At 34.6% G+C, this 19,463-nt stretch overlaps 1 protein-coding gene across 2 annotated transcripts in view; it reads left to right on the top strand.

Moving 5' to 3' along the window:
* ttyh3a (tweety family member 3a) overlaps window positions 1–18,827 on the top strand; it is a 125,792-nt gene extending 106,965 nt beyond the window's left edge. The window contains exons 12-15 of one of the 2 annotated variants that reach the window (XM_009299697.5): window positions 3,711–3,884; window positions 5,422–5,497; window positions 12,176–12,277; window positions 17,286–18,827. In XM_009299697.5, coding sequence (XP_009297972.2) covers window positions 3,711–3,884; window positions 5,422–5,497; window positions 12,176–12,256 — 331 coding nt within the window. In that variant the 3' untranslated portion in view covers window positions 12,257–12,277; window positions 17,286–18,827. The remainder of the gene's footprint in view (window positions 1–3,710; window positions 3,885–5,421; window positions 5,498–12,175; window positions 12,278–17,285) is intronic. The other variant, XM_679082.10, reaches the window with a different exon arrangement.
* Window positions 18,828–19,463: the final 636 nt, after the last annotated feature.

The following is a 19,463-nucleotide window of genomic DNA, read 5'->3' as shown; positions in this document are numbered from 1 at the left end:
TCAAGCGAATCGGTGCTCGTTCACGTGAGTAACAAACACAGTGTGAACTATCAAAGACGCAATCTGAGAGAATCATCTGGTGCTGTCGGCAATTCAAAACCATGCTGTGTGGAATGTGTTCTGATTGAAAATAACATCAGCGATCACCTACAGCCAATGAGAGAGCAGCATCCACTAGTTTGAATATCTGCAGGCCAGCGGGAGGACGGGGAAGTTAAAAGTGCTTATTTTCATACTATTTGGACCCAAAAATGATTAAGAAATTATTATAAATTTGGCAGAAACACCAGTCACTGTTTGACGTGTCATTTGAGCAATACAATAACCAGGTTGGAAAAGAAAAAAAGTTGAGAAGAAATTGCTAATTCCTTTCAAAAGATCAGGGGCCTTATGTATTAACGCTGCGTATGCACAAAAACTTTGCGTACGCCAGATTTCACACTCACATTTGGATTTACTAACGATGAAATGAACGTGAGAATGCATTGGTCCACGCCAACTTCATGTCTGGCGTACGTGCATTTCTTGTGTATGTTTGTTTTATTTCCGTTGGCGACTCCTAGAGGCAATTGTATTAAATTGCACACTACACTACATTGCACTACTATCTTTGAGCCGTGCAATGGTAGCTGTATGGGACAGGATCATCCGCATGTCTAGCAGGTATATAAGGTTTCCATACCATGCAGTTGACCAGCCAAACATTTCAGCACAATTTGCAGCGATCGCCGGTTTTCCAAGCCTGGCCTTTCCTCTGAAGTGTAAATATGGAAGAGTGGATTACAGCATGATGTCTTGTTCAATCTGCCTGCTGAATTGAATCATGTGAATTAGAATGGCTCCCTCGTGTTTGTGTGTGGACTTGATGTGCTCTTTTGATCGGAGATCGCCCTCTGCTGTTCAGAGACCCCCCTGATGCTTTCATACAGAAAATCACAGAGCATTTATTCATGCGCTGTTGGACAAAGCCCTCAGTGTCTGAATGATTCATGATTTCTTCCCAGTTTTTGTAAGTTATTAAACTGTAATTATGGCTTAAATTGAGCTCTGATTCTTTTCTTCTTTCTTTCTTTCTTTCTTTCTTTCTTTCTTTCTTTCTTTCTTTCTCTGATGAATCTCTTAAAAAGGTGCTGCTGTTAATCAACTGCTAGTATTTCATGGATGACAATATCTCTTTTCTTACGCATCTCGTCTGTGTTTTGCTCTCTGCAGTTTCCAACAGTGCTAACCACCAGTTTAACACCAATTCCCACTCCAACAGCATTCACGTCTCACGCTCTCAGTCGGGCCGCTTCTCAGCAATTTACAAGTTGCATGACTTTGGGCTTGTTTTAAAAGAACAATGAGAGACACTGAAGGCAAAAACATGCACAGTTTTGAGTGTCTCTTTTGGGCTCAAAAATTGTGTGTGGTTTTGTTTTAGTCTAAAGGAACTACATGCGTTTAACCCTTGCATATTGTTCAAATTAACTAACTTTTCATTATATTAGAGGCTGTTTTCCCCCATCTTCCATTATAACAAGGTTTTTTGATTGTACACCAGGGTTAAAGGCTGTTTTCTCATTTATTGGGCCATTATTCAAATGAACCACCAAACCTTAGTTATCTTCATATCTACTGAGGGTTTCTACAGAAGCATTTGTTTAATACATATATGGCTCATTATGAAGCAAGATTTTATTCTAGTTTTTGAGTTATGTTTTGCTAAAAAATATTTTTTTAACCTGACTTCACAAATGTGTTCAGATTTTTATACATGTTAGCAATTATTTAATGGACTATATGCACAGCCACAATGATGAACTTCCTTTAAAAGCTTAATGTGACTATTCATACGTTTTTTTGCAGCATCGATGTTGTAATGTAGCTCAAATATAATAAGGTAAATAGATGTAATCTATTTAGTTGTTAAAGCGTAAAAAGAGACGAAACCCTGTGTAACCGCTAGCGCCATCATTAGCAGCAGCCGAGCACAAAAACTCCATTGAAAACACTGGGGTACAATTCATTTCCATATATTAAAGATATGGAGCAGTAAAATACAATTTAATGCCGTGCTTCTTGTTTGGTCTGTTACTCACTTTATATCATATCTCAGCCAGGCAGGAAATTTTGAATGGGATGACAATTAATAGGAAGCCCTGGGGTCTTCATTGGATAGGAAGTCTGTGTGCATAATACCCCATTAAAGGGATAGTTCACACAACAATAAATATTCCCTGTTAATTTACTTAAATACAGGTCATCTAAGATATAGGTGACTTTTTTTCTTGGTTAGGTGATGCAGTTTATTGATAGAGGCTGATAGATATTGGTAACTGCGTTACCAGCCCTTGCGCATTCATCAACAAAAGTGACAGGACTACATTGAACTACACTGTAAAAAATGCTGGGCTGCACACAATTCCTGTATATTGTCCCAACACAAATTGAATAAGTTAACTCAATCGTTTTAACAAATTAATTAAACATAAAACAATTGTCAAGTTTTCTGCAAAAAAACTTAAGAATTGTGTTGTTTTAAAGGGCTTCTATGGTGAAAAATCTACTTTTCAAGCTTTTTGGACAGACATATGTATGTATAGGTATAGTGTATAGTGTAGACCATCATATTGGGGTGAAATAAACACACCCAGTCCTTTTTTTTTTCTTTTTCAATTTAACAACATAAAAACGGTGGACCAATTGGAGAAGTTTTTAGATCGAATAGGAGTGTGGTCCCCCCGCCCACCAATATTGATTGACAGGCGCGCATCACCATATTCTCAGTTTGTTGTTTCAGCTCGAGTCAAATCGATGTCACCAAAGGAACACCCTTGCTCTATTTTTAGATGTAAGGCTTACTGGGCTCAACACAAGATCAACATTCACCACATGATTGCTCTCATCGGCGCCATTGTTTGTAACTTTAGATAGGTTTGCAAATGTGTACTTTTCATTGCGTCTTCCTTAAATTTAAGCTATTTGCATTTCCCGTGGTTACAGAAGCTCTCTGTGATCTTAACTAGGTGCAGCTGGAAAGTGCGAGCACGTTGCCTCATGTGCGAGTCCCTTCATTGGAAATAAGGAGCTTGCCTGCAAGTCGCCCACCAGAAGCTCGGTGACGCGCAGCATCGCGCCACGCAGCACCATGCATTTTAGAATTCTAAACATGAGTTTCTATCAGGGTACACACACCGGCGGCTGTCCGCGGTGCCCTGCCATGACCCAGGACACTGTTCATATTTCTGCTGCGCCACAGAGTGCCATCTGAATAGTTTCATTTTAAACAACATGCGAATATGCGTGTCTGGTGTGTCGTGTCGCGGCTCTAAGTGGGTCATCCGGTGCCTCAGTCAAAGTTAATTTAGTGTGCGTGGTTATTAGTCTTGGTGTACAAGTTCGGAACTTTAAACTAGCACACAGTTGGCTGTAAAACTATACAAAGACACAAATGATTTTGTAGTCTCTGCTTGGTCTGTGTCCGAGTCGAACATGTATGGCTGAATGCTGGTCCTCTCACTCATGTTGCTTCTCTCTCTCTGCCTGTCTGTTACCAAACACAAAGCAGGGGAGCTCTTGGCTCCGCCCACTTGTTAAGTTGGGCGGGAAGTCGAAACTAATTTTCATGTGAAGCATCACTTCCCCAAATCAGCGACATGTGTTATTCTGTTGGATCTGTTGCTGTGTATACCTGTTGTTTGTAAATAGCTGTCTGTGTGTGTGTTCAGGCCTGAAGAGGACAGTGAGGAGGAGTCGGTGGCTCCAGGAGGCCGTCAGAATCATGATAACCTGTACCGTGTGCACATGCCCAGTCTGTACAGCTGCGGCAGCAGTTACGGCAGCGAGACCAGCATCCCTGCAGGAGCTCACACTGTCAGCAATGCTCCTGTCACTGAGTACATGTAAGTAACTCACACACACATTCAACATTAACAACCAACACAACGCATGCAGCTTACCTACATGAATTATGATAATTAGTTCATATATTATATTATATCAATTATTAAGCCATTTAGAAATTATTACACTACAAGATTAAGTAAATATTATTAATAAAAATAATAATTATTATTATTATTATAATTTCCCATTGATGGATTGTGGCTGGAAGGGCGTCCGCTGTGTAAAACAAATGCTGGATAAGTTGGCGGTTGATTCCAATGTGGCGACCACAGATTAATAAAGCCGAAAAGAAAATATATGAAGAATAATAATAATCAAATAATTTATTATTATTATTATTATTATTATTATTATTATTATTATTATTATTGTTGTTATTACTATTATTATTATTATTATTATTATTATTATAACGCCATTTAAAAATTACTATACTACAATATTAAGTAAATAATAAGTATTATATTATATCAATTATTAAGCCATTTAAAATTATTTTACTTCAATTTTAAGTAAATAATAATAATAATTATTATTATTATTATTATTAATATTATTATTATTTTATTATTATTATAAAACCATTTAACAATTGATATACTACAACATTAAGTTGATAACAAATTATTATATTATATCAATTATTAAGCCATTTAGAAATTATTTTACTACAATTTTAAGTAAATATTAATAGTAATAATAATAATAATAATAATTATTATTATTATTATTGTTGTTGTTGTTATTATTATTATTATTATTATTATTATAAAGCCATTAAAAATATATACTTCAATATTATGTGGATAATAATTATTTATATTATATTATATTATATTATATTATATTATATTATATTATATTATATTATATTATATTATTAAGACATTTAGAAATTATTATACTACAATAAGTAAACATTATTATTAATAATAATAATAATAAGAAGAAGAATCAGTATTATTATAATGTAGCAGTTCAGTAGTAATATTTATAATAATATTATATTGTTGTTATTATTATTATTATTGTTATTATTATTATTATATTGGTGTTTCTTTTTTATTAGCATGCATTTAACAGGATTTATAAAGCTGGGGCAAAAAAGTGAGGTAAAGAAGCCTAGGTTGTAAAAAAATAAATAAATAAAATGTTTCGGAACAAAAAACTGGTCACAGGTTTCCCCAAAAGCATTAAGCAGCACCGCACTGATGACTATAATAAATGTTTCTTGAGCATCAAGTAGGCAAATGAACGTTTACACTGCAGTAATGACTGTAGAACATTCAGCTTGGCCATCATTAAAATGTATTAAAATTCAAAACAGTTGGTTTAACAAATAATGTTTCTCAATATTTCTGCTTTCACTGTACAGTAAATCTAATTTTATCATCCTTCGTAATCTTATATTTCAGACCCCCAAAAAGTCTGACATTTACTGTGCACAAGCAATTTCAACCTTTAGATCAGCTCAATAAATATTAGTAAAGGAGGATTTGGGGTCTTTGTAAAATGTGTACATCTCATTTCCAGGACCCAGAATGCAAATTTCCAGAACCCTCGCTGTGAAAACACTCCTCTGATCGGCAGAGAATCTCCTCCACCATCTGTAAGTGTCCTTACTTGTCTTCGATGAATGACAGACACAAACACAAACACACACACACACACACACACACACACACACACACACACACACACACACACACACACACACACACACACACACACACACACTTACACACACTAAACCACCAATCATTCACAGAGTCATTTTGACAGCCTGAATGCTTCAGTATTCACCATGAACAGCACACTCTCCTAGTTTGCCTGTGTTGATCAGTAATCTCCCTCACTGTAGTTTCTGCACTGTACACAGCAAGTCATTACAAACAGATGAGTGTCTAGATGAGAACCGACACCATAAAGAAAAAAGTAGGATCTTCTAGCTTGCCCAATTTCACAGAACAAGTTAGGCCGTCTGGAGATTTGTTGCCATAGATCAATGTTGCATTGATTTTTCATTTGTGAGGAAAAGGAGAAGAGAGATTTTGAGCCAAATGAACACTTACCAGCTCGAAACCCTCGATAAAGGAAGTAAGATGTCAACATGGTCAGCTGTTGTTGCTGAAATCGTGCTGTTACTCTCAGGGCCTCACCATTGAACTGGGCAGATTGATTGAATAAGTGACTCTGACATTTCACATAGAGTTCTTGTGTATTTTAACACCTCGCTTCAGCAGCTGATCAATGTGAAGCTCTTAAAACAAGACCTGGAGTGCAATGTTAACGCAAGCAAGCACCACAGACCGCAATCTTGCTGCAGTTTTGGTATATCAATTTCTGAGGGGACAAATTTCGAAGAGCTCAGGTAGTGTGGCTTGTTAGTTTCTATTTGGTTGCAAGAATCTGCCAATCAAGAAACTAACTCACTGTGTACTTTCACCTTGCTTCTTTATCATGTTGAAAGAGTAATTTCGTTTGACTGACAGACTGTTTACAACAAGGGGTCTTAAACTGCAGCCTGCGGACCATTTGTGGCCCCTCTACTCCTCCCTCCGGCTCACAACTGACGTCAAAAATATTCGGCCCACCAAAACACATTTTTGAACCACTATCATTGTTGTGCGAGCAGTCGCATATACACTTGTGGTTTTGACCCCCACCTACTGGAGATAAAATACCATACTCTTTAGGTTAATTTCGGTTTCTCTCAGCGTGCGGTTGAGACTTACGCACTTGCAGATTATTTCTGGGACGCGATTAAGTCTGTAAGTGCTCTATTTTTACTAAAGCTCTATTTCTGAAAATATTCAAGGGTCATAATTAGTTTCATACCCCCTGTATTTTGTTGTACAAACCAGGGTCCCCGCAGGGTCTTAAAAAGTATTAAAAAGTCTTAAATTAAAAAATCGAAATTTATGGCTTTAAAAAGTCTTAAATTTGCTTTTCTAGGTCTTAAATATTTTTGCACAGGTGTTATTTTTGCGATGGCCATGTAACGCTACATCTAATGCTCATTTAAATTATTTTTGTTGTTGTTGCTAGGTTTTTGGGGTGTTGTAGTTATTTATTTCACTAGTCCAATTGTAATTTGCAGTATTACAAGCACAAAAAAGTCAACTTGCAATAGCCAATCAGCTTTCTGATATTAAACTCAGTGCGTGCGGCGAATGTGACATCATCGCTGTGTTTGCGGAAGTTCGCTTTGAGTGCGCGCGACATGATTTCGGCTGGCATAGTATGCCGTTATTTCACTGACAAATGTCGCAAGCGCAGTTTTGTAAGTCGGGAGCGCTGTTATACGAGAGAGCGAACTGCTTGCGAACTCTCAAAACACTGGCTGCTCACGTGCGAATGATCTGCTCTCGCTCCGTCGGACTTCTTTCATGCTTTTCCAGAGATGCTTCAGCATACTGTAGTATTAAGAATAGTGAACTGATAAAATGAAATACAGTGTAGTTTTACTACAGTAAAGTGTGTTGAATTGTAGAAAAATAAAAAAAAATAAAAAATGTTTTTTTAATACACTTGTTATGTTACCATAGCAACTATAGTATTACCACAACAGAGTAATTGAAGTACTTTACTGTACTTCACAAAACACTGTACAGCAGACACGAGTTCACTTTATTTTAGTAATAAAATGGGATTGATAGTGGGATTTATTTGAAGAGTGAATAGTACAGTAGGCTATAATACCTAATCAAGTTTTTACCTATTTTCTATCACAGTTACATTTCTGCTTGCCAGAATGACCAATAATTATTGGCTAGAAATTGCAACAGCCATGGGAAAGGAGGAAAGTTTTTGTAAAACTTTGGAAAAACTCTGAGGGATATCTTTTTGATATTGCGATATAGATCTTAAATTTAATACTTAATGGTCTTAAAAAGGTCTTAAATTTGACATTATGATATCTGCAGAGACCCTGAAAACACCTTTTCATGGCTTACACGTTATACTGGGGTGTAAATATGATCATTTTGTTTATGTTCGATTCAAATGGTTTGGTTAATAGATTTTCCTCATATACATATTAAGATTTGTATAAAAGTGTGCATTAGTAAAATGTGACTGCTGGCCAAGTTGAACTTGTTAAAGTAAATATGTATATATATATATATATATATATATATATATATATATATATATATATATATATATATATATATATATATATATTCTTCTCCCTTCTGTGTTGTAGTTTTACAAAAAAAGTGTTGTAGTTTTTAAAAAAGATATTGAGAAGAACAGTTGCCAGTAAAGTCACTAAAGTTACCCAAACTGCTTTCCGCTGTCTTACGCTATCTGTTAAAATTTTGATTAAGCAACAATTAATTGGGACTGACCCCCATCTCCCCCACCCAGAATTTAAGTTTGAGACACCTGGGTAACAAGAGTGTTTGCAGGTTATCAACAAGCAACAAGTTGATTTCTTGATTTTCACCACATAGTTGGCTAATGTGGTGACTAAACTTTTTTAATGCTGCTTAAGTATGCGCATTTATAATGTGTTGTAATAATGTAATATTGTGAAATGTTTTTGCACTATAAAATAACTGTTCAAAAGTAGTTTATCATTTTATTTAATTCTTTATTCCGGTGATTTTTAAAAACAAATTTACAGCTTCATTATGATCCTTCACAAATCACTTCAATATTAATTTTTACTATTAATATTAGATTATTATTAATTGTAATAATAATAAAAGCAACAATGACTGGACTATAAATATAATTTAAAACTACATACAATAAGTAATAAATAAATAAATATTTAATGAATAAATATTTAACAATTTAACATTATTTTTGCATTTAATAAATGCCGCCTTGATGAACAGAATCATTTTATTTATTTATTTTTTAAAAAGCTGACCCCGAACCGGCTGACCGGTAGTGTGTATATAAACTTTATTAATCTAGCTCTCAAAGAAGTACCTGTATACTAAAAATAAAAAAATCCCAATAATACACAATATAAATTCACAGAATTTTGAAATATATCATGTATGTATGACATTTTTTTATTATTGCAATCTGAATATTACCTTGTGTTTTAAATATTTAAAGATATGCATTTATTGCCATATCTCAGATTTCTGCATTCGGGACTGCACAGCTGCTGCTTTCAATTTTGGTTCGATTGCCCTGCTTGCCTGTTATGCATATCAGAAAACGAGAAATTAAGTCCATAAATACCAGGGTATCTGCAGGGTTTTAAAATGTCTTAAGATGTCTTAAATCAAAAACTAAATTTTAGGCCTTTAAAAAAATTTTTTTATTTATTCATTTTTTTACAGTTGTACTGTAGGTCTTAAAACTTTTTTTAAACAGGATTTTTCTTAGTTTATGTATTGCTACCCAATCTGACCAACACTCATCCAATCACCAACAAGCTCAATAAAACTTTTACTTTTATTTAATAATTAAAATTTTAGCTCTATTTACCATAATAGTTTAGTTATTTGCCCTACAATAACACTTTTAAAAAAAATCCTCTATGTATTTACTGCTGTTGAAGCTGACCTGGACAGACTGTTGAGCATACATTTAGTTTATTATATAGTTTTTAAAACCTTTTTCTTTTTTTTTCTTTTTTTTTAAGAAAGGTTATTTCAAGTTGTCTATATGTACAACTAGAGCTTGTTTGTTTTGACACAATATTTAAAATATTTTGCCCAGAATTAACTAAACTATTATAATTTTTAAGTATTAAATTATTATTATTGCATTATTAAATAAAAAGAAAAAGTTATAAAAATATTTTCTAACTGGGCTATTCAAAAAACTCCACAGCATTAAGCCTTGTACGAGTCTAAAATATCATTCATAATGGTCTTTAAAAGTCTTAAATATAACTTGCTCACTTCAGTAATTGGATGCAATGGTGACTTCCAGTGAACCGTGCACCAGACCATCTCTTCATGCGGATTTTGGTGGTTTATGGGTGCAACTGCAGCTACAAACTTTATTTTAGATTCTTCTGTTAAGTCAAAGGCGCGCCTGTGTACTTTGTCCTATGCCACTTTAATTGCATCCAAATGAATTCAATTTGAGAGAAAATCCAAAGCCTATTCAAGCACCACTACTTAGAAATCAAATAAATGTATATAATGAAAACAAGCACATTATCTTACATGGCTAACCACACACTTAACATGTGTAACATGTTTGTAACATCTGTCTTGCTAGTGATGCATGGGGAAATTCATGATTTCCCATGTACTTGTTTAGGTTTTGATATGTCAAAGTCTTAAGTGGTTACTTAAGTGGTTTTTTAACCCATAGATCTTTGAACCAGCTGTGTGCACCCATAGAGAAAAAAATACTAATTAGTTTGTCCACAAGGTGGCGTCACTTACCCAGACATTTTACTGAAAGAACGTGCTGTTGATATAAATATAGGCACAGAACATGAACAACATCAAACTTCAGTAGATTGCAAAAATAACAGATGTTTATAAATGCTTAGTGAACAGATTAAAAGACATCCACCATAAAAAGACCTGACTTTTCTTTCCACATCTGCAGTAAAGTAATCATGTGAAGTTATGTGTCACGTTGGATTCTCAATGTTAAAGTAATTATTGATTATTAAATGTGCATTTGGATACATATTGTAATTGATTGGGGCAAATCTAGTAATTTTCAAAGGAAATTACAAACAAGGAAGAATTCCCGGCACAGAATGTGTGACAGAATTAAGTTGGTCAATTGATTTGTTTAAATTGAATTCTAAGATGTGCTTCATACATCACTGCAGTATTGGCAGTTGGTAACAGACTGGAAACTCTTGCATTTTACTTTTATTATTATTATTATTATTATTATTATTATTATTATTAATTGTTTATTTATTAAGAATAGATTTGTATATAAGGTATGGGATGTTGATTTTTACAGTGTTGACAACGCAGACTGGGTCCTGTAATAATAAAAAGGTAAATAGCTCTGTAATGTAAATAGTCACAGAATTGGTCAAATCTTCAGGTCACACTATAATAATGAATAAGGTTCATTAGTTAATGTTAATTAATGCATTTACTTACATGAACAAACAATGAACAATACATCTACTACTGTATTTTTTCATGTTAGTTAACATTAGTTATTTAAAATACAGTAGTTCATTGTTAGTTTGTTAACTCATGGTGCATTAACTAATGTTAACAAGCATGGACTTGGATGTTAATATTGCATTAGTAAATGTTCAATTATGAGTAATAAATGCTGTACATGTGTTGTTCAGGATTAGTTCATGTTAGTAAATGCATTAACTAATGAACCTTATTGTAAAGTGTTACCAATCTTCAATAGATAAATCCAAATGTGAGAAATATAGGAAATAAACATAGATTAATACAGACTATTGTCTGTAATTATTACACTGCAAGACACTATTTGTAATATTAGTTTAATTAGTCTCAGAATGAATGGCACATGATGACTCGTGTGACGCTCGTGTTTGTTGTCAGACATTGGCATCTTAATATGAAAAGACAACATATGGACTTTATTTCTAGAATTAATATGAGTATCATCACTTTAGCATTTTACTAATTTTATATGAGGAAAAAAAAATATCGTAATATTTTTTACACTTAGAAAAACACAGCTGCCTTCACAACAACACACCAAAAACAAATTCTGGTGTAATTTTAGGTTTTAGTTTAATCTGAGAGAAACATTAAATATTTTATGGGATTTCAAAAACTGTAATTATGTTAAACTCTTAGTAAATTGTGATTAACTTGATTGATTATACCTGACTTTCGATAAACTACACATGAATGAAGACTGAGCTACATTTAGTGGGGAGAAAAGCAATACATCTTTCATAGTAATCTTTTTATATGAGTTCTAATGCTTTGGAGTCTTTTTCTGTGGCCTTTGGCAACCGTTACAGTATGATAAACATGTAACATTTAAAAAAAAATACATTTAAAACACTTTTCATGGATATATTTATTATTTTATTAACTTGCAATTATAACAAGCATGTGTAGTTCATTTAATAAAGCACTACTAGGATTGCTGAATTGGGTTGGTTAGCTGTTAGTGTTTAGGTTGAGTGCAGATTATTTGGACTTGCTGATGTAAGTTAACCGTTCTCATCCCATGTACCTGTGTCCCCTGCCTGGTCTTGTGCCCTCTAGATCCCGTGTCTTGTTTTGCGTGTGTTGGAAGTGCATGTAAACGTGTTTCTGCAGAGTCAGTGGTGTCTTTCTGCTCTACACTTTCTTGTCGTTTTTTATTTTAATTTTTTTGCAAACCCACACAGTTGTATTTGACCTCCACGGACAGTAACAGCCGCCACAGCTGGCAGTTAAAGCCATCGGAGAGTTCCCGCTCTTTTTGGTAACAACCTCAACTAAAGCAACAGGTACTCAAATGTCCCACTAACTGGCCCACTTCCCTCCCCACAAGAAAACAACAGCGTGATTCCTCCCCAAACCTAAAAAAAAAAAACCCCAAAGCTGTCCTCGTGCCTGTTGTGTTTTGGTTGTGTGTGAATCCCTGGTCTTGTTATATCTGTGGAGCAGCATGTTCTCCCTCCCTAGCATTAACTCTTCACGTTTCTGACAGAAAATTCTATTTGGTGGAGCACGGAGAGGAATAAATGCAATAATGCTGACATTAAGGGAGAGAACCGCTTTTTAATTTAGTTTAGCTAATGATGAGCATCCTAAAGGTGCATCCACACTGACGGTTATTATATTGATGGAGGTCACTGATAGTTTCTAGTCTCGTTTGAATAGAGTCTTGTTGCTTTGTAATGTCACTGATTGTGTTGTTGACTGGAATCTGTATAAAATACTGATGGGACTTGTTTACACCTGATATTACGATGTGTTTTTATCATAGTAGTTCAAACAAATAATTAAAATTCTGCATCAATTACTCATCATCCACTTGTTTAATCAGGTTTGAGTTTGTTTCTTCTGTTCAACACAATGGAAGATATGCTGAAGAATGCTGAGAAAAAAGTAGCCATTGACTTCCACGTTTTCTTTTTTTCTATAAAGGCTGATTTATACTTCTGCGCACATGTAGGCTGTGCTGTAGGCGCCGTGGATGCATAGCCCTTGCAGTGGCCGTCGGCATCGCTGACGTGCACCTCTCAAAAAATGTAACTACAAGTCGCAACGATGCATAGCGCAAGCTCTGTGATTGGTTGGCTTGGTAGCGCTGATGAGTGTGGGTGGGACAGAGAGCTGCGTGAGTCCGCATAAGCGAGTCGAGTCCCGTGAAGGAGCTCCAGATGAAAAGTTTTGTTTTGTGTTGACCTTATGGTTAAAGTTGTTGCACGTCCGCCAGTTCCCGCCTCAAAATGACCGAGTTTGAGCCACTTGTACATTAAGAAAGCGTTCAGAAAAAACAAAACACCAGAGAAGAAACTCCACACAAAGGAACATAAACAGCTCACTGCCCGCTAGCGTTTCACAAACAGAGGATCACAAACAGCGTGCAGATGTATAAATGCACGGCAATGCGCAAGGCTTGTGCCATGGGTCATGCCGATCACTTGATGCAGAAGTATAAACCAGGCTTTATGGATGTCGATTTCTATGTCTCCCCCAACATTCTTTAGAGTATCTTGTTTTGTGTTCAACTGAAGAAAGAAATGCACACAAGCTTTGAACCAGTTGACTGAGTAAAATACTAAATAAAAAAAGACATAACATTATTTGGATGAACTTTTAATGCAATACAAAATAATACAATAAAATACATTACAATAAAAGAGACATTTCAATATTTGGGTGAGGTATCATTTTAATACTATACAATACATGAGCAATATCACACAATTAGCAGTGCGATATGGCTGTATATCGGCACTGGTAGGAGGCGTACGTTGACTCAAGGCCATAGACCAAGTGCTTTATACAGCCATATCGCTATATCAAGCAATATCAAATGTGATATTGCATTTATACAACAGTTTGATGGCATAATCGTGTGTGCAAAAACAAAATCAAACATAGTCTCAAAAATCCTTTTGTAAGGGAAACTACTTTCTTCCACCATTCATCCACATCTGCACAACTGATGGTCAGAACAGCAGAAACCGTTGGTACTTGTAAACGTCACTTTAGAGCTAGTATTGAGTGATTCTCTAGGGTAATGTCTAAAGTTATGAAAAAACAGGTCATTTTTGCTCACATTTTAAGATTATAAGGCTGAACGGCATGAAATGTCATCAGTCTACAGAGATTCCTCAATATGTCTCTGCTGCAATCGGGATTTCACAATAATTAACCCCAAAAAAGCTAGAGCAAAGCAAACACCGCCATTTTCTGGTATAAATAGGAATTCTGGAATAGGAATATGGTATAAATAAAGCAATACAAACTAAAAAAGAAAGAGATCGAATGTCACTTACCTAATTTATTCAGCTGTAGTTTAACACTTAGAAAATGCTGTTTTTCTTTCCTAAGGACTTTGTTTGCCAGGTCTGTCGCCATCTTGTGGCGGAACGTCAATTGTCATTTTCTTTGGTCTGCTCAGACAGGTTGATGCCAGCCAATGCACTGAATTTGATGCTCAGAAATTTTTTATTTGGCACTAATGGTGTGCTGATTTGGTTTAAAACACATGCACATTTATGTATTTTAATTCGTCTCTGCGTCTTAAGTGCAACATTCTCACTTAAGAATAAGATAAAATAAAATGAATTGTATTTCTCCAGGTCTTTACTTAGAATTTTTATAAAACATCATGACACCCTATAAAAAATATAGGCTACAATATGTTTTACTTTAAAATGAACTTTACGGAATGTGTCTCCATTTTTTTTATTGGGGTTTTAAAATTAAACCTATAAGATTGACATTGCGACTTTCAGTTTGTTAAGCCTACATAGGAATTTCTAATAAAAACAAACAGCTGTGTGCAATTTAATAACTCTATGACAGGAGCTACATACACTATCTATGATTAGAGATTACTCACAACTAAGGATTTTCAGCAAATGAACATTTTGCCTTCCCACAGTGTAAAATAAAAGTAAAATATGATCAATAATTCATGACAACATGTGTTTATGTTAACTATTATACCTTATCCAACAAAGTGAATCATGTTCTTAATTTTTTCACAAATCTCAGTCAGTGTGAATGTACCTTAAGGCTTGTCAACACAAATTCCTCCACTTCCTGCATTTATAGATTGCACAAAAAGCCATGTTGTTGTTTTTTTTTTTTTTTTTTTTTTTGTAAAATTAGATTTCCGTTCATGTGTAGTTTGTTGTTTTATTGTTGTACTTTGAAGTGTTGTTATTAGTGATACATAATAATACTGTCAGTATTAATATGCTGTAGCTAAGAGCTTTCAACCCCATTTACTGCATCTGTCATCTACACTGATGATTATCAGCGTACGTTGAATTAGAAAATACAGATCAGGCAGTTCAGTCCTACAGGAGGAAAGAGCTTTTTTAAAAGCCACAATGCAAACATAAGGATAGAAAGAGTGAGAGTAATCCTCCAATTGCATTCATGCCACACTCAAAAACTCAGAGAGAATAAAATGAGCTCAAGGGAACTGATTGAGACTTTACATTTAGCATTTTAGGACTATTTTTGTACTCATTTTTGTCATATTAGTAAAAAAGGTAAAAGCACCATTTCTGATGTAGCTTGACAGCTTACTGTTTATGAGCAACAGATCAAGTTAATATGTGCATTTTTACCCTTCTAACATTTTGTTTATTTTTGTCCCTTGGACAGATCAGTATCTACAAAGGCTGTCGAAATGATTCTGCAATAGTGAATTAAAATATTTGAAACAATTAAAAAACAAACACTGTATGTTAGGGATGCTATATACATTATCATGAATACATTTAGTGATCATGGGTCAAAGACAATAACATTCTAATAAAAGCTGTATTTATTTTATTTATTTATTTATTTATTTATTTATTTATTGAGTCGATTCATACAACCAATAAATTGTAATTCAGTTTACCAATATTTTACATACCAAAAAATAATAAAAATAATGATATTAATATTGTCTGGCATATTTAGAAACACATTGTTGCACAATTAAAGATTTAAAGACCGCCATCTATAAGCAATACGTTTTAAATAATATGAATATATAGCACTTAATATGATCACTTTTGCTTTTGTATGTTTTAGTAAGGTTAGACTAACCCCTGGTTCCATAGACATGGCTTAAGGCTTGTCCTAGACTAAATTGCAGGCATGAGGTTTTTTACTTGTAAAGAACTTAGTGTGACATATCTTTAAATATATAGATGAAATAGTTTTGTCTGAAGATGCACACCAGTAATGTGTTTTCAGTTTTGTATTTTTTAAACAGTTTAAATACCCTAACTAAATTAAACTAAGACCTAGTCCTGACCTATCTAGCTAACTCGTGAGACCAGGCCTATGTTTATGATGCATTTCACCCAGGTTTTTACAATTTTGTTTTCTCAAAAGTTATTTGAAAACATTAACGGAAAACTCCATATTTTTTTTTAGAAAGAGGCTCATTTTACGCACAACTTCCCAAGAGGTCTGGCTGCAGACCTGGTGCAGTGCAATCTGAGCTGCATGCAATGCTTTTTAATGGGCTAACCTAACCCAACCCCTAACCCTACCCCTCACTAGCTCCATTGAGTGCATTGTGTCTGGCATTGCATGTCTGAGATATGCAATCTAATGTTGCATCATCAAGGCTGCATTCAGATATTATTCACATGGGAGTCAGTTACTCTAACAAGGAGGCTAAAGAACATGGCCTCTAGCATCTGTCGCTAGAGCACCCTTTTTTTTTTCTTTTTTTTTTTAAGTGGTCAGAGGAGTGAGGTTTACCTACATAGCACTTCATTAGCTTAGCATAAATAATAGAATCAAATTAGACCATTAGCATCTTACTCAATTTTATAATTCTTAGTATTTATAAAAAGCTTGGTACTTCTGTATTACAAAAATAAGGAAACTTTTCCTATCGCTCTTACTAACCCAATGTATTTTTCTTTTAAATTGTCAAGCTTAATTATTATTTTATTTAATCTTTTTTTTTTTTGAGCAAGATGCTAATAGGCTAATTAGATTCAATGATCTATGCTAAGCTCACCTAAATTTGCCGTAGAAACATGGATTCAAAAATGGTCAAAAATGACCTTGTTTAACCCTAGCGAAGTTGTAAAATAAGCCTATTTCTAATGATATTTCTAAATAAAAAGTGGAGTGTCCCTTTAAGTAGACACTTAGCAAGCATTTCAAATGTCTATTTTTAAGTATGACTTACTTTAATTAATCAAAAACACCTAAATGAGAATTATTTTTCTTTTTTGATCTTATCATCAGCTCTACACAGAATCTAAATGATTTTAATCCAAATTGTTGTTGTTGTTTTTTGTCTCTCTGTAGTACACATCCAGTATGAGAGCCAAATACCTGGCCAACACCCGACCTGACCCCAACAGCAGCTCCGCAGCAAACTAGAAGAACAGCATCTCTTTTCCGAACAGTCTACAGCTCCCACTCGCACCACATCTACTCCCACTCTCCCAATTCAGTTTCACCCCAGGCCCACCATCCAGCCATGCTGATCTCTGACGTGTGCTCTTCAACCCAGCGGATAAAGGACGTCCTTGATTCATGTAAATACTGCTGTCGGAGGAATGTTCCAGATGGCCGGTTCAGTTCAGGCAGCTAGTTCATCCAGTATGTGTGTGTGTGTGTTTGCATCTGTATGAACCACATTACTTACAGATAGATTGAGTGACATGCATTTGTGTGTGTGTGTTCATTTATGCTGCCCTTGCGCAATTGTGGTGCTCTTGCCAGAGGTTCAGAAAGCTCCAGAACTGAAGGACTGGATATGGTTTAATGCCCGTACATTCCTGCATGGCCTCTGTTCTCTGAAGAAATGTGACCTTCTCCATTTGCCACATGCCGAATCTACAGTTTACATCAGTGAAGTCTACTGTAATATAACTGAACCAGTCTCTATCTCAATAGGATGATGAACTCTGAGCAGTGAGAATTTAGCCCAGGTTTGAGTTGAGGTCTTCTTTGATAGCAGTTTTAGGGATGAGGATTGATGGTTATTACAGTGAAATGGTGTGAGAAATAAGGCCAGAAACATGCTTTATGCTAGTGCACGAATGCAGACACAACAAATGTGTCAATTCAAAATGGTGTTTAATGCCAAGATTTATAATCTGAATTTTAATCAGAAAAAAAGCTATGGAAAAAATTAAATGACAACTTGAAAGCTATTGTTTTTTATATAGATTTAATGAATTGATTAGTTATGGCCAGTGCTTAATTTGAGATGGATTTTGCCGGATCCTGTTCCGGAAAATGTCTGATTTTCGTGTTTTGCGTTCCAGTATTTATTTTACAGGATCCGGCATTAACTTGTGCATGGTAAATAGTCATCAAGTGCAAGTTAAAGCAAAACTCACGTTAAAATTTTGGCCCTCTACAAAATTTTCAGCTAAACGGCTTTCTTATGTTTGCAGTCACTCTTATTGGTTGGTCATTGTTTCGCGTGCAGTGAAAATAACTAATGGCATAGTGGCCAACATAAAGAATATTTGTATTTTCAAAATGGCAAAGAGGCAGTCAGGCATATATTCATTTTTTTAAAACCACAAGTAAATCTGATATAGGGCCTGATCAAACGAGAAGATGAAACTGCGTGAATGGATCAGGATAGCAGGAGACAGAAGCAAAGTCAGCCAGAAAACATGACAGAAGAGGTAACTGTAGCTCTTCTTGTAGATTAGACTGGGTGAGTCTTTTAATTATTCTTTTTTCACTTTGCACATAATAGTGATGTGAACTGAATATTGATTGTTCGTAAGATTTATGTTTGTAGCTACATGTTTTTATTATCCATGACTGACCCATAATGTTATGTGGTACAAAATAAAGTTCAGAAAAAGGATGCTCTTTTTAAAATACGAGTGCTATCACCATTTAGTGATGTCATGTTCCGGGGAAACTAAAATTGTGTGGTGGAAGTCGGTCACTGTACTTTTATTTTCAGGCTTTGCTCTGGGAATTATTCATTTAAAAATTAAGCACTGGTTATGGCTTTGAGTGTGTTTTATTCTTTAATGGTCTGATGACATTCCTCTAAATAAAAATATTGTCATTTAGAGCATTTCGTTTATAAATGATTCCATTTCTGGTAATTTAATTTTTTTTAGGGTTTTGTTAATTTTTAACTGCAAAAATGCGGTAAAAAATGCTCTAAATGAAAAGATTTTTTTTTTTTAATTTGAAAGAAATGTCATCACTGCTACAGATTAAAAGACTACATTTTACTCATAACTACACATGTAACTATACATCATAAATACAGAGAAACTGAGACTTTTCAAGTGATCAAGATTAATTTCTTTTAATCATTTATGATTTAATATAGTCCACTATAGTAAATGATAATAAGTGAGCGAATGCATTGTGCTTATTGAAATCTATTGAGTCCAAACTAATCGCAGTATAGTACACTATATGCATATGTAGAGTGGTTTCAACCACAAACATTTACTTTTTACAGAAATAATTAATCTAATATCTAATATGACTGTT

Source organism: Danio rerio, chromosome 3 (genome assembly GCF_049306965.1).
Source record: "Danio rerio strain Tuebingen ecotype United States chromosome 3, GRCz12tu, whole genome shotgun sequence".
Taxonomy (NCBI): domain Eukaryota; kingdom Metazoa; phylum Chordata; class Actinopteri; order Cypriniformes; family Danionidae; genus Danio; species Danio rerio.
The sequence above is the reverse complement of the archived record's forward strand: the minus strand, read 5'-3'. Positions and strand labels throughout refer to the sequence as shown.